Consider the following 12,485-nt stretch of genomic DNA (forward strand, 5'->3'; position numbering starts at 1 on the left):
AGGAGGAGGATTCAGTGGTCAGGGATTCAGGCCAACACATACTCGACGTGTTCAGACGATGTATTTGGTGCCTGACCAGTTGTCCCATGAGCTGGCAGATCCCAGACCCTGCATGAGTAGCGCCATCACATATCACCTGCATGGCCGTCGGGTTCAAACGAAGATCATGCGCACGGTCGGTGAGTTTCAGATGAACCTTTTAGTCTAGAGTAGAGAGTTGATTGACTACCATGATCATAGACGATCTCTGCGATACAAATTTACCAGTTCCAGGCCTCATGAATACAATCTAGCAAAGCCTTTTCCTCCTTTCGTCAAATATGCCTCTCTCATAGAAGGAATCTGTCATCTCGTGGCGTCGGTCGCTCGGCCCTGGAAGTACCATCGTCAAGCTTCAACACAAACAGGTCGTCTAAGGAACCAGCAGCACGCAGCCTCTTCAGTCTGCATGTCAGATCCCAGTACCGGCTGACTTCAATCGGTTCATCCTTGAGATACGAAGTACTGCCTTTTCGTTCACACCAATACGTTAGCCATTTGTGCTTCAGTGGAATTCAAGATGGGCGCCCTACCTTCGACTACAATCTCACGGCAACGGAAGGCCAAGAGCAATAAGGCGATGTCGGTCTCGCTGAAAAGCCCAAAGCATTTGGTCGCGATGTTTCGTGCAAGTTCAATGTGCTTCTTGGTTGTTGCGCACTTGTCTCCCCAAAAGCCTCGCAGTAAGTCGACGTAAGTCTCACACTCGGATCGGACTGGCGCATCTAGAGTTGCAACGTTGATGTTGAACTCGGGATACAAATCCCAAAGTCCAGCTTCCTTCAGGGCTCTCAAGGATAGTGTGCACGACCGGCCCTCAACATGCAGCATCCCCTGGGACAGATACTCTCCGTTGTTATCCCTGACGCTCGATCTTCGAAGCTTACTGAAAGCTTTCTCTTCGTCGGTGAGGTCTCCGTGGCTAAAGTATTCGAGTAGATCTCTGTCCCTCACAAACTGACCTTTGGGAAACTGGGTAGTGTCCACGGCGCAAATGGCGACGTCCTCACCCGACTTGCAGAACCTCGAGTTTGCATACTGAATCACGTACAACAAAGAGCTGCTCCAAGACACAAGATTGTCATGTTGAAGGATCTCTGCTTTTTCGGTTTCATCATCGAGATTAGGTCCAATCAGATGGCTATGCAGCTTCTTGGACGCCAACTGCTTCTCCTCATCTGTCGGAGGCTGCTTTGTGTTTCCGAAGAGAATGTTGATCTTAGGAATGGGAGGTTCCACAGCGGAGTGTCTAACCGAAGCAATGATCTTGGGAGAGTTGATGCCCTTGCTCTTGGAGTCGTACACTCGGAAGAGGTATCTCGGAGGGTCGCGAAGCGGTATCTCTGTTTCGCTTCGAGAGAAGGGCTTTGGTGGTATGAACAATGTTGGACCTCCTCGGCAGCGGTTCAAAGATACGGCCCAAAATCGCGCCCATATCTTTCTGGTACTCTCCATCCTCTTTTCGAATCGCTCATATTTGGCTTCTGAATATTCGTCTCGTGACCGAGGGTAATTGGAAATGAAATAGTAGGTGGAATCGAGGTGACCGTAGGGGACAGCCTGGATACAGCATTCCTGAACGATATTCCACAGGGTATCATCCTCGTACCACTGGGGTGGGCATCTCTCAACGATCATCTTGATATCAATGTCGAAGTGCTTACGAAGTTTCTCGATGTCGGTATCGTTCTTGTAGGCCAGGGAAGTGATTCGTGGAGTGATCCGCTGAACTTCTGCATTGTCCCGAAGGCGGTCTAGTCGTTCCGGCAAGGACAACGGGGCAACACCGCTGACGGACGTAGCCAGAGGCCGAATGCGTAGAGGTCCATGATCGGTATTGGCAATGTCGGGGCCTTCCTGGCTGGTCATCTTCTCAACACATTCGTCTGCCATCACGACGGGAGTTTTGTCGTTTTGGTGAAAGGTGAAAGGTGGAAGGAAGAGACCATTGCTGTTCTTTTAATCTCCTGGTGTGGGGCTTTCTTTGTTTGCGCTGCCTTTCATGTAAATTCTGTTGCAGCTGGTAGCCTGCTCTTGTGTGCCAATCAGGGCGTCACTTCCAAGCTGTGCGACCTGACCAGCACTGCAATGGAGGTGAAGAGTCACCCGATTGTGTAAACAAAACAGAACATGGCCGCAAATAAGGCTGTGAATATTGAGGGGGTGAGCAGTTTTAGCTATCGTCGGGAAATCACGAATATGGCAGTGGCGATATGAATAATGTTTCTCCAGTCAAATTTGCTATGTGCTGCAGATATCACGCTGATAGGTGTCAATGTTATTTCATAAACTGAAAGTCTTTATTGATCATTGTCTGAGAAGTAAAAGCAAGATATATAACATTTTTATTCTTCCTCTGGGTTTCTTATAGGAAGTGATACCAATAACAAACGAACATCAAGCGACAGTAACAAAACCCTAGCCACCACCAATAACAGCTGATTGTCTGCCCCTATCTGCTTACTCCGCCTTGGTCTTGCAAGTTTCAGTTTCGAGGACCTGCTGGTTGACCGACGCGTGGAAGATAAGGTAGTACGTTGAGCAGATACCACCTTCAACCTTAAACGTCCTGGTGAATGAAGTGTCCGAGCTGGCCGACAGACTGTCTTCCTTGAACGTGAATTGACCAGGGGAACATTTTGTAGGCTTAGTGCACGAAGCGTGTACGTGTACCGAGGAGAGATCAAAGTGTCCGGCAGTGTTGTCATCGTACAAGTCATATTTGAACGTGATATCAGACCCAATGATTGAAGATGACCAGGTTCCGACAGTGGTTCCCTTTGTGAGGTCGTTGCCACCGGCGCCGACGATAAGCTTTCCGCTTGATGAAGGTCCGCTGGTAGCGAAATACCAACCCCAGCGGTTGGCGTTGTCGCACACAGCTACAGCTGAACCGCCAGGGTTTCCGTTCAGAGGCTTGGCTCCATCGCCATAGCCAAATGCGGTGCCGATATCGCAGACTTTGGTTGAAGGGGGAGGAGGAGGAGGAGGCGTCACTACTACTGGCTTCTCGCAACAACACCAGCCATCGCAGGCCTTGGGACAAGTGAAGTCCAAGGTGAGATACTCCCACCAGCGGTTGCCCGGCTGGCCAGGAATACGGGTTCCATCGCCGGTACAAGTCTTGCCTTCGCTGGTGGAAGCATGGTAGGCAATGTTCAATGACTTGTCACAGAGGGCTGAAGCGCCGCCTCCGATTTTGTTCAACGGCACTTGACACACACCAGTTGTCTTGTCGCAGTAAGAGGTATATGACCACGACGGAGGGTTTTTGGCGGGATAATTGGCGGTGGTCCAGGCAGAAGTCGAGATCTCCAGGTGAGTGTCGGTGATGCTGCCAACTGGAGTGGAGGAAATCTTCAGAATGCAAGTGTCCTCGGTGAGATCCTTTCCGGAATCGCAGCCCACGATCTCAACCTTGACAGCGTCGTTGACAATATCGGCCACTCCATTGGCGCCGCACTGAAGATTGAAGGTGCCCTGATTGAGAGTAGGCTTGTCAAATTCGTGAGTGCAGCAAGAGTCTCCGTAGAACTTGGGAGTTTCACAAGTTGGGCTATCCGTGCGGGCAAAGATCTCCCTAGCAGAGCGTCTGAGACGCTTCGCCGCGGGATCTCTAGGACAGCAGCTAGATTTGACAGGAATGTTGTTCCCAGTAGTGCTGCAAGTAGCGGGGCTGTCAGCCAGGACGTAGCCAGTAAGGGCCGTCAGGCTGAGGACTGCAGAGTACTTCATGGCTGCTTAAAGACTTGATGGCCAAGTAATTGTATCTTGAGAATGTAAGGATGAGTATTTGACAATGAGAAGCTTGATGAGAGTGCTGGGAGAAGAAAGCATGAGATGTGAAGAGAAGAGAGGGTTTAGATAACTGTTTGGGCTCACCTCGTTACTGTTGAGCGCTCCGTCCGTGATAGCTGCACTTGTCCCTTGAGGCAAGGCGAAGAAAAAATCAGTCCACTTCAGCCGCATGCTTCAATAGTCACCATGATCCATGGTGGGCAATATCAAGCTATTTTCCGGTGAGGCAAGTTCTAGATTCAGTACCCTCTTCTTGGAATCGTTACATGCGGGGAAGTCACAGGTCTTGCAATTGATACTATTGAACTAAGCACTGGTTGGTGGCAATGAAGAAAAGTCAGGGTATTGCTTTTAGCTACATATTGCTTCTGGTGTTTTGAGACTTGTCGTGGTAGTGTATTGGAAGTCTGTCTATTGATTGGTAAGGAATTCCCCGTGAAAATCAATAGTTTTTTACGCCGACACGACTAGCTCGCACGATATGGCTAGCGTGGGCAAAACGCGGGTTTTGCGGTCAAACGGGCAGCCTTTTTATTTTTCTTTTCACAATTAAAAATTTAAGCTTGATTTAAAACTCTTTATTACTTTGATGAAGTTACCAAGAAAAAACGCCGAAGGATTTACTACGCAGACAAGCAGTGATGTTTAGAAGTCAGTGAATACTTCAAACATATCAGTCAGGTCAAGGGGCGGTAGGGCCTTCAGGTCTTGTTTCCCAGCTGAGCAGGGAATAGTCGGGCTTGCCGTACCGGGTCCTCGGTCACGCTACGTCTATCAATTGACTATCGTTTTCAGTGCCACAGCGCTCCAGGAGGCTGTGATGTGTTCGTCAGGGTGTCACAAGGACTGACCGCTGAGAGCATAAGTGACCAAATAATTTGATCACCTTATGCGAGCATAGGCCAGTAGTTAGGCTACTTTATTCATGTAGCCCAAGCCTTAGAGGACAATTCTTCTGGCACCTACCTGGTGTTCTGGCTTGCTGGGGCCACTAATCCAAGATTGTGTGGGGCATCCCAATTCGTTCCGGCACTATCGATTGACAAGTTGGCTAGTTGACTGATGACAGCCCTGTTAAAAGTTGGGAGTGACGTGCAACCTCCGCTGGCCTTAGGAGGATTGACCCCTGTACCAAAACGATCCAGATCCAGATCCAGATCCCAGAAGCAGAGTCGAGACTCAACTCTGTGGGTAAATCATGTTTATACTAAGAACAATCAACCCTGAAAACCCAAACACCCGGTTCACAGACGATAGATGGATCAAAGCCACGACCTCCACAATTGCAATTGCAGCTGAGACTTCTCCCTATACTATGGACAACCAGAACATGCTTTGTGGGGAATCTGCCGATTGATGCTGCCCACGCCGCTGCATGGCGGGCTCTAGACCGCAGTTCCATGAGGGAGGGTCGATATGCTTATTTCTCGGGAACCTTAAGGCGGGTAAGAAGCTTACGAGGAGAAGTCATGATCCTAAATGGACGGCCGTGTCACCAGGGAGACACTTGGTGTGAATGTTGTCAAGCTGCCGACATATTCTTCCCGCAAAACGCCAGGTCCCGATGCGCCACGTAAACCTTCACATGGTCTCCCAGCTACTATTGTGTTTTACCCCTTAAACTTAAAGGCCATGTTGGTTTCTTGAGACAGTTGTTTAAGAAAACAAGGTATTAGACGTCTTACCTTGGCTGTCTAACCCTATACTTGAAATGTGTTTAACCGCGTAACCGGGTTCTTGCCACTTGATCCCAGCCCACTTGAGTAAAAGCAGGGTCTAGACCGAGCTCAGACCCTCCGTCACAGGAACAACAGATTCACAGACGAGCATCGGTGGCACTATGAGAATGGCCAGTTCAATCAGTAGGAACTAGCTGTAGGTGATGTGTTTATGATAAGTCCAGCTTCTGATTTGGCATTGAACCAGCCTAACCGTTCACGTTACACCACGCTATTGATTAAGATTCGAGTGGTGTTGGGACTTACCTCGACCCATGGCGATCCGTGAGCGAAAGGGCAATAGCAAAACAATATCCATCTCGTCGAAAAAGCCAGAGCATGTCATCGCTGTTTTTCTCGCAACATCTATTTCGCTTTCAGTGGTTTCACATGGGGTTCTCCATTGTCTTCGAACTTCTGACGTAACTCGTCCATTTCGTTCGGACTAGGTCATCCGGTTCTGTCTCGATGTCTAGCCCCTGGTGGAGCAAGCCCAAGCCAGCCATTTGTGGGCTCGGCAAAGACGTAGTGCATGAGCGACCCCTGAAATTGAGTGTTCCCTGGGAGAGGTATTCTCAATTTCCGTAATCGGGATCGTTAAATCGAAGTTTGCGAAAGCTTAATTCTTTCTTGGCTAGTTTGAGTCCCGGTGTATCTTCCACGTAACCATTTCGCGCTTGCGCATTGACATCTACATCTCCGCCGCTCTTATTCCTTAGGTCCCATTACCAGAACTCAACACAAACAGTTCAGCCAGGCAAGTAAACGCATCCCGAGCCCTTGACCCTTTCAATTCCGCCAGTCCGGCTTCCAGAGCCAAGTGTCGTCTGACTTCCTTCGGTAATCCCTTAAGGACCAACGTATACCCTTTTCGTTTCAACGACTGTTAGCCCCTCGTTCTATGATGGATGGCGTTCAACGTCTGACGCTTGCCGTCGATTTCAATCTTCCGCTTACGCAGCTCCAAGAACAACAAAGCTATATCGAGCTTGTCGAAAGACCCAAAGCATTCTGCGGCGATATTTATCGCAACAGCGATTTCGTTCCTTGTAGTTTTAGGGTATAGTCCACGACAGTGGCTCTGGATAATCCTTAGACCTACCTGTCTTGAGGAATCTGATACCTCTTATATCCCATCTCGCTCTCAGAGGCATTGGTCGGCCTCAAAACAAATAGCTCCTCCAGTGACGTAACCGCGCCCCGTGGTTTCGCTGCGCGTAGTCGTTCGAGTTTGCGCTTCAGGGCCACGTACCGGATAACCTCCACTGGCTCTCGGCTCAGCGTCGGTTCCTCCTCTTCTTTTCAGTCATCTAGTTAGTGACCCTTTTGAGTTCAAATAGTGAGAGGTGCAAGACTTACCTTCACCTTCAGTCTTTCGTTCGCGAAAGGCCAAAAGCATCAAAGCGAAATCAGACTCATCCATAGTGTTTTGTCTGGATACTTTAGGACCCGATTCTGGAAAAGGTTCCAAAGTAGGCCCTTTAAGAGGCTCAAAGCATCTCTGAGCGATTGTCTTTGCAATTATGATGTCTTGCGACGTGGTTGTGCACTCGGCTCTCCATTTCTTACGAAGGTCCAAGATATGGTCCTCCAATGCCTCTTTCTCTAAGGTTGCGTCGCGCCAGCCTTCGCTTCTGACAAGGCTGATATCTAGCTCGTTGTACAGGGACCCTATGCCAAAGAGGTCCAGATACGTGACACGAATGGTGGACGAACGACCCGTGATATCGAGGGTTCCTTAGGAGAGATACTCGCCATCGTCGTATTCGTCGAATTGGGATGAACCCAATCGATTTTCTCGGTAGAGCCACTCTGTCATGTCGAGGTACTCTCGTCCGTATCTCTTACAAAGCCAATCTGCGTTCACAAACTGAGATTTTGGGAACTTGGTAGTATCCAAAACACATATGAACACACGTTGCGGTGTCCGTCGACAAGTCCGGCAGTTCGCAGATTGAATAGCGTACAGCAATGAGCTACTCCATGAAACAAGATTGTCGGCGTCAGTGCTTCTCTATCGCGATCCGTTGAGATGGTGGTATAACATCTTGGAAGCAATTTCCTCGCTCAAAGAGAAGATGTCTCGCTTGCTATGGGTAGCCCCATATGGTTTATGTCCCCAAGACGCGATGATGTCCTTGCTTTTAATACCAGGACAGTCCGTGTCGCACGCTCGGAATGGGAATCTTGGCAGTATACCCGGTGGTGACTGGGGTGTTTCAGATTCCAAACACAGGTTAGCTGGGATGAATAGTGTCGGGCCATCCGGACAGCTGTTCAAGGTTACCGCCCAGAAGCGAGCCCAGGCTACACATCTGTCATGCTTCGTCTGCTCTGATAAACCTTCTCTTGTATTGAGGTATTCGTAAGGGTCCAGTTGACCGGAGGGAACAGCCTGAATGCAGCATTCCTCGACGATCTTCAACATGCTATCACCGTCGCAGGGTTGTGAGATGAATTTTTTGGCAATTGCCTTGATGGAGGCATCAAAGTGTCCAAGGAGCTTCCATGTGTTCGTGGTCTTTGTATTCTTCAACGAGATGATGTGTGCAAGTACTAATTCAATCGCTACACGGTTCAACAATTCCGACACATATTTGTTGTCGTTGGCAAATTTATACACCATTCGTACACTGGGTGCATCTGCAATAATCAGCTCACTCTGTCCAGGAAATAGCGTCTCGATATGGGCCAGCTGTTGTCGTAGAGATGCGGTTGTCTGACCAAGATGGTTCATGGCTGCGGCAAGGGTCCGGGGCTGTTGAGACTCGGCATCGCCATCTACGATACCTAAACCGCTGGTCTGGCCGGCCAGGGCGTTGACGCTCTCATTATCAAAAATGTCCGTCATCTTGTCGTGAGCTGTCTGCGCAATGTGAGATGGTTAGGGGAAGAGAATCCGAATGGAAATCCTTCAGCATTTTATGGCAGGATGCTGTTTGCACGTACGTTATGTGTCCACTGTGGCAGCCTGTTTAGTCTAAACAATCAAGATGTTACTAATCGTATGCTATAGCAATCATACCTTCACTTTTATTCTGTTTGGTAAACACTAGAGAAGTGATATTTTGTGAATGGGTCAAGGAAGACTAGAACGTTGAGGTGAATATTTTAGCTATCTTCAAGACGGCTTGGCGGACTGACTACAAGGCCCTTCATAATCTCATAACACTTCCTCGACATTTCCCTACTCTCAGCCGAAAGATATTCCTCATCATAACTGACCTGCAAGAACCTCTTCTTCCAGTGTTCCCAATGCTCATACAGAGTAACCTGTATCTCATAAGTCTTGTCCCTCCGACCCCTAACACATCTTTCAAAAGACTTAATCTGCCCAGGCTGAATTCTCTCCGCAATCTTTGTCCCTGCAACATCCAACCAAGCGTGAATCTCATAAATAACCTCTTCCAAATCGGGTCTCTGAAGACAAATCAAGTTCAGTACCCTGTGAACCCACCAATCATCGATAGGATGAAGATCGAGTAAATACATCTTCGCTTCCAATGTCCCCATCCTCGTAAAAAAAGACAAATTCTTTGGATTGTTGATCGAATACGTTCTGTAACGTAGTTGCCATATCCTGCCAAAGCCCGGCAGCACCCACCAGTAATGCTGGTTTGTAGACGGTAAATTCTGGATTGCGACGAGTAAGCCAAGGATCATGTCGGTGTCTTCGTCGAGGTTGTTCAAGGCATTGACGAAAAGGTTCATCAATCGCCTAGTACTTGATTCGTTTGTCGATGGTTTTGTGATTTCTTGTGCGGATGTTTCGGGGGTGATTTCGCCATTTAGATAGGTGATTAAGACGATGGCTTCATCAAGATGGCATCTTAGGTCGGACTTGAGGCCGTCGATAGTTGGTGCTGTTTTGGACATAATCCATTCATCTCTCTTGGACATGATACATTGATCACTCTCTGATATCGCCATTTTTGGAGACGAAATATGGGCTGGTAGTGGATGTATTTCTTTTGATCGATGTAGAAGCTACCTAAGCTATGACTGTATTACTTCTCCGTCGCTCGGCTTTCGCTAAAGAGTCACGTGATGCGCTCTGTAAGCTACACCCAGTGCCAAAATAAAGTTTCCTGGGAGACCTCCATAAGTGATCCGATTATTTTATTCTCTCCAAAATACTCATAAAACTGAAATACCCTTTCAATCCTCCCCTCTCACATCCTTAACCTCCTTCGTCCTCTCTGAATCCGTCTGATCCCCCGTATTCACAGTCCCTTCCTTCTCCACCATCATAATAACCGCATTCTCCGCCACAGGTCTATGCGTGACACCCTTTGGCACAACATACATATCCCCTTCCTTCATAACAACAGGTTCTTGATCCTTGATCTCCATGGTCAATTTTCCAGAGAGTAGGTAGAATAGTTCTTCTGAATCGGGATGCGCGTGCCAGATGAATGCGCCGTCGATTTTGGCGACTTTGACGTGATGGTCGTTTATTGAGGCGACGAGACGTGGGGACCATTTCTCGGTGAAGGATGACAGAATTCCAGGGAGGGAAGTTGTTTGAGACATTTTTGTAACCTTGGTGAGATTGACTTTGGTAGTAATGATAATCAAATTCTATTGAGGTCGATGGTGCTTATATATCTGACTGCTTTCTATGGCTAACATGGCTGCGCCCCACTATGTCGCTTGCAAGGCGCAAGGGCGTGGACTAGCTTGGCACACCCCATCGAGAAAATATGGACTCCTCGAGCCTAGTAACCCCATAGCTTCTATAGTCTTCCATCCCCCTCGAACGTCAAACAAATCTGTGAGATATAGACCCAGTCAGAAAGAACCTCCCAGTCAGCCTCAGGATCGGCTTCCACGAGCTCAGGCATCTCATCATCATCCTCCTCCTCCTCTTCCTCTTCACTCTCCTCCTCTGAAGCCTCCTCTGAAGGCCAATACTCCCTTGCTGTATTCCACGCAGTCTTCTCCTGAGTCTCTTGCTGCTGCTGGTTCCCTTCTTGCTGATTCTCCTTCTTTTCGATGTCACATTTTTGCTCCTGTGCCCAATCTTCCTTCTGGTACCAGTAATTCGGCTGCTCCTCTGTCTGCCGGCGAGATGCGAGCCGCTGGATCTTTTGTTGCCGACACCATTCATCCTCGGTCTCGTCGTCCACTCTTAGTTCCCTTGCACTTGGGTATCTCCGATTCTTCGCCCACTGCGGCAGCTGGTCCTCTTTTCGGGAGCACCATGCTTGCTTGTGGCGTTCCATGTGCTGCTGTAGGAATTGCTCAAAACAGCCACGTGCGTGCTGCTGATTCTCTTGTTGCTGACGGCATTCTTGCTGTCCGTCCTCCTCTTGATTGCCACAATCTTGCTGTCCCGGTTCCTGTTGTCGCTCCTTCTCTCGCTCTTCATAAGTCATAACAGACAATATCTCGCCACTGGCGTAGACCGCTCCATTCATGTCATTGATGAATGTCTGCATGTCGGGCTTGTTGTGGAACTGTACGTGAGCCTCAGAGTGAGCGATTCTTACAGCGATTCTGGGATTCCAGGCGTGGAACTCCTGAGCGATTCTCCAACTGGACTTGAGAACGGAAGGTAAAGATTCTCTGGCTTCAGTACGAACAGACACGATGAACTTCGCATCGACACTGAATATCAGGCGAACCTCTTTGCTTTCCCAATGCCGTGCGATGGAGGCACATTCAATTCGATATTTGAATTTCTCTTGGTTCTCTGATGAAAGTAGGATATTGGCGAAAGCACAGACGGCGACGGCGTGTTCTCCCGCGTTGTCGGTCTTTTCTCCAACCTTTTCGGTGCCTGCCAGTTCTCCGTTGAAGTGGAACAATTCAAGGCAATTCTTCAATCCGGGTATGTGTCCAGAGTATGGTGCTGCGTCTCTGGCGATGTCTTCAAGATCCATATAGGCCGAGAAATGGGACATGGCTCCGGGGAAGTAGTCTCGCATGTAAGTCCATGCCTTTGAATTGAGGCTGACACAGACAAGGTTGCGGTTGTTGTCGTGAAAACAGCCCTGAAGGTAACCGGTAATTGCCGCGCCCAGGTTGTCAGAGTGAATCATCACCTGCTTGCCAAACCGGACATTGCGACGAACGGGCATGTCGCGAAGGCCGAGAATTTGATCCTTTTCCTCCTGGGGTATGGGGACATCCACCGTCAAGGCCTTGACACGTTTGTTGTTGTAGAACTGGATGAGACTTGGCATGTTTGCCGAACTGCAGTCGAGAAAGTCGTCTGGCTCCAATGATGGTAGATAGGCCAGTCCAACTTGAGCGAGGACACGGTCAGAGTCGCTTGTCTTTTTGATGTCCTTGATGCGAATGGCAAGGAAAGACGAGTTTGTGCAGGCATTGGAAAAGTCTTCCAGTGTTGTGATCCTTTTCAGGAAAGTGTCCTTGGACGCCCGGTATCGGGCAAATTCCTGCCAGGAAATCATGGTGCTGTAGGTATGAATGTTTTGTGGGTGTAAATGTGTTGTTTGTGTTGATGTGGATGGAGGATGATGGATGATGGGTGATGGGGATGGATCAAGGATGAGACAGCCATATTGATTCTGTACTGCTCTTTATATACCCAACAATATGAGTGTGCTTGAAGTCTAATGTTGCATTGAAAAAAGCCAAACCAGCCTTTTGTCTCGAGTCTTTTTTGGGTTTTCTTGACGAGCAGGTCCTGAAGCCCACTGAACTATCCACCAAGTCTCAGTGGTGCAAGTATTTGCATCCTCGAAACTCTGATATGATAAAGTTAATGAGCAGATTGATGGTACGTATACCTCTGGATGAAAGCGCATTGCGAAAAGTCAATACTGTGCACAGCAGACTTTGAGGCCAGAGTAAGTTTTTGACACAGTTTTGTCAAGGCTGAACATGCGATGTGTTCGATTGCTGTACTCCACATTCCATCCTCCCAAATCTTCAATTAATGCTATGGATGAACGGCAACAA

General features: G+C 48.6%; 6 protein-coding genes across 6 annotated transcripts; all 6 read right to left on the reverse strand.

Moving 5' to 3' along the window:
• Nucleotides 1-1,932, reverse strand: B0J16DRAFT_415290 (uncharacterized protein; the record flags this gene model as incomplete). The annotated part of the gene is made up of 2 exons (XM_046133509.1): nucleotides 1-508; nucleotides 573-1,932. 2 exons carry the CDS (start codon nucleotides 1,930-1,932, stop codon nucleotides 330-332), a joined length of 1,539 nt encoding a protein of 512 aa, XP_045983624.1. The 3' UTR covers nucleotides 1-329.
• Nucleotides 1,933-2,331: 399 nt separating this feature from the next.
• On the reverse strand, nucleotides 2,332-4,085 carry B0J16DRAFT_343082 (uncharacterized protein). The gene has a single exon (XM_046127963.1). The coding sequence runs from the start codon at nucleotides 3,772-3,774 to the stop codon at nucleotides 2,500-2,502; it is 1,275 nt and encodes a 424-aa protein (XP_045983625.1). The 5' UTR covers nucleotides 3,775-4,085; the 3' UTR covers nucleotides 2,332-2,499.
• Nucleotides 4,086-7,544: 3,459 nt separating this feature from the next.
• Nucleotides 7,545-8,406, reverse strand: B0J16DRAFT_399851 (uncharacterized protein; the record flags this gene model as incomplete). Its single annotated transcript, XM_046132470.1, has 1 exon — nucleotides 7,545-8,406. The coding sequence occupies one exon, from the start codon at nucleotides 8,404-8,406 to the stop codon at nucleotides 7,570-7,572; it is 837 nt and encodes a 278-aa protein (XP_045983626.1). The 3' UTR covers nucleotides 7,545-7,569.
• A 187-nt stretch (nucleotides 8,407-8,593) lies between these two features.
• B0J16DRAFT_145623 (uncharacterized protein) lies at nucleotides 8,594-9,530 on the reverse strand. Its single transcript, XM_046121961.1, has one exon. It carries the CDS (start codon nucleotides 9,483-9,485, stop codon nucleotides 8,667-8,669), a length of 819 nt encoding a protein of 272 aa, XP_045983627.1. The 5' UTR covers nucleotides 9,486-9,530; the 3' UTR covers nucleotides 8,594-8,666.
• Nucleotide 9,531: 1 nt separating this feature from the next.
• Nucleotides 9,532-10,111, reverse strand: B0J16DRAFT_343084 (RmlC-like cupin domain-containing protein). Its single transcript, XM_046127964.1, has one exon. The coding sequence runs from the start codon at nucleotides 10,086-10,088 to the stop codon at nucleotides 9,714-9,716; it is 375 nt and encodes a 124-aa protein (XP_045983628.1). The 5' UTR covers nucleotides 10,089-10,111; the 3' UTR covers nucleotides 9,532-9,713.
• Nucleotides 10,112-10,179: 68 nt separating this feature from the next.
• Nucleotides 10,180-12,091, reverse strand: B0J16DRAFT_415294 (uncharacterized protein). Its single transcript, XM_046133510.1, has one exon. The coding sequence runs from the start codon at nucleotides 11,972-11,974 to the stop codon at nucleotides 10,292-10,294; it is 1,683 nt and encodes a 560-aa protein (XP_045983629.1). The 5' UTR covers nucleotides 11,975-12,091; the 3' UTR covers nucleotides 10,180-10,291.
• Nucleotides 12,092-12,485: the final 394 nt, after the last annotated feature.

Source organism: Fusarium flagelliforme, assembly GCF_020744385.1.
Source record: "Fusarium flagelliforme strain FIESC 12 MPI-CAGE-AA-0113 chromosome Unknown B0J16scaffold_4, whole genome shotgun sequence".
Lineage (NCBI taxonomy): Eukaryota > Fungi > Ascomycota > Sordariomycetes > Hypocreales > Nectriaceae > Fusarium > Fusarium flagelliforme.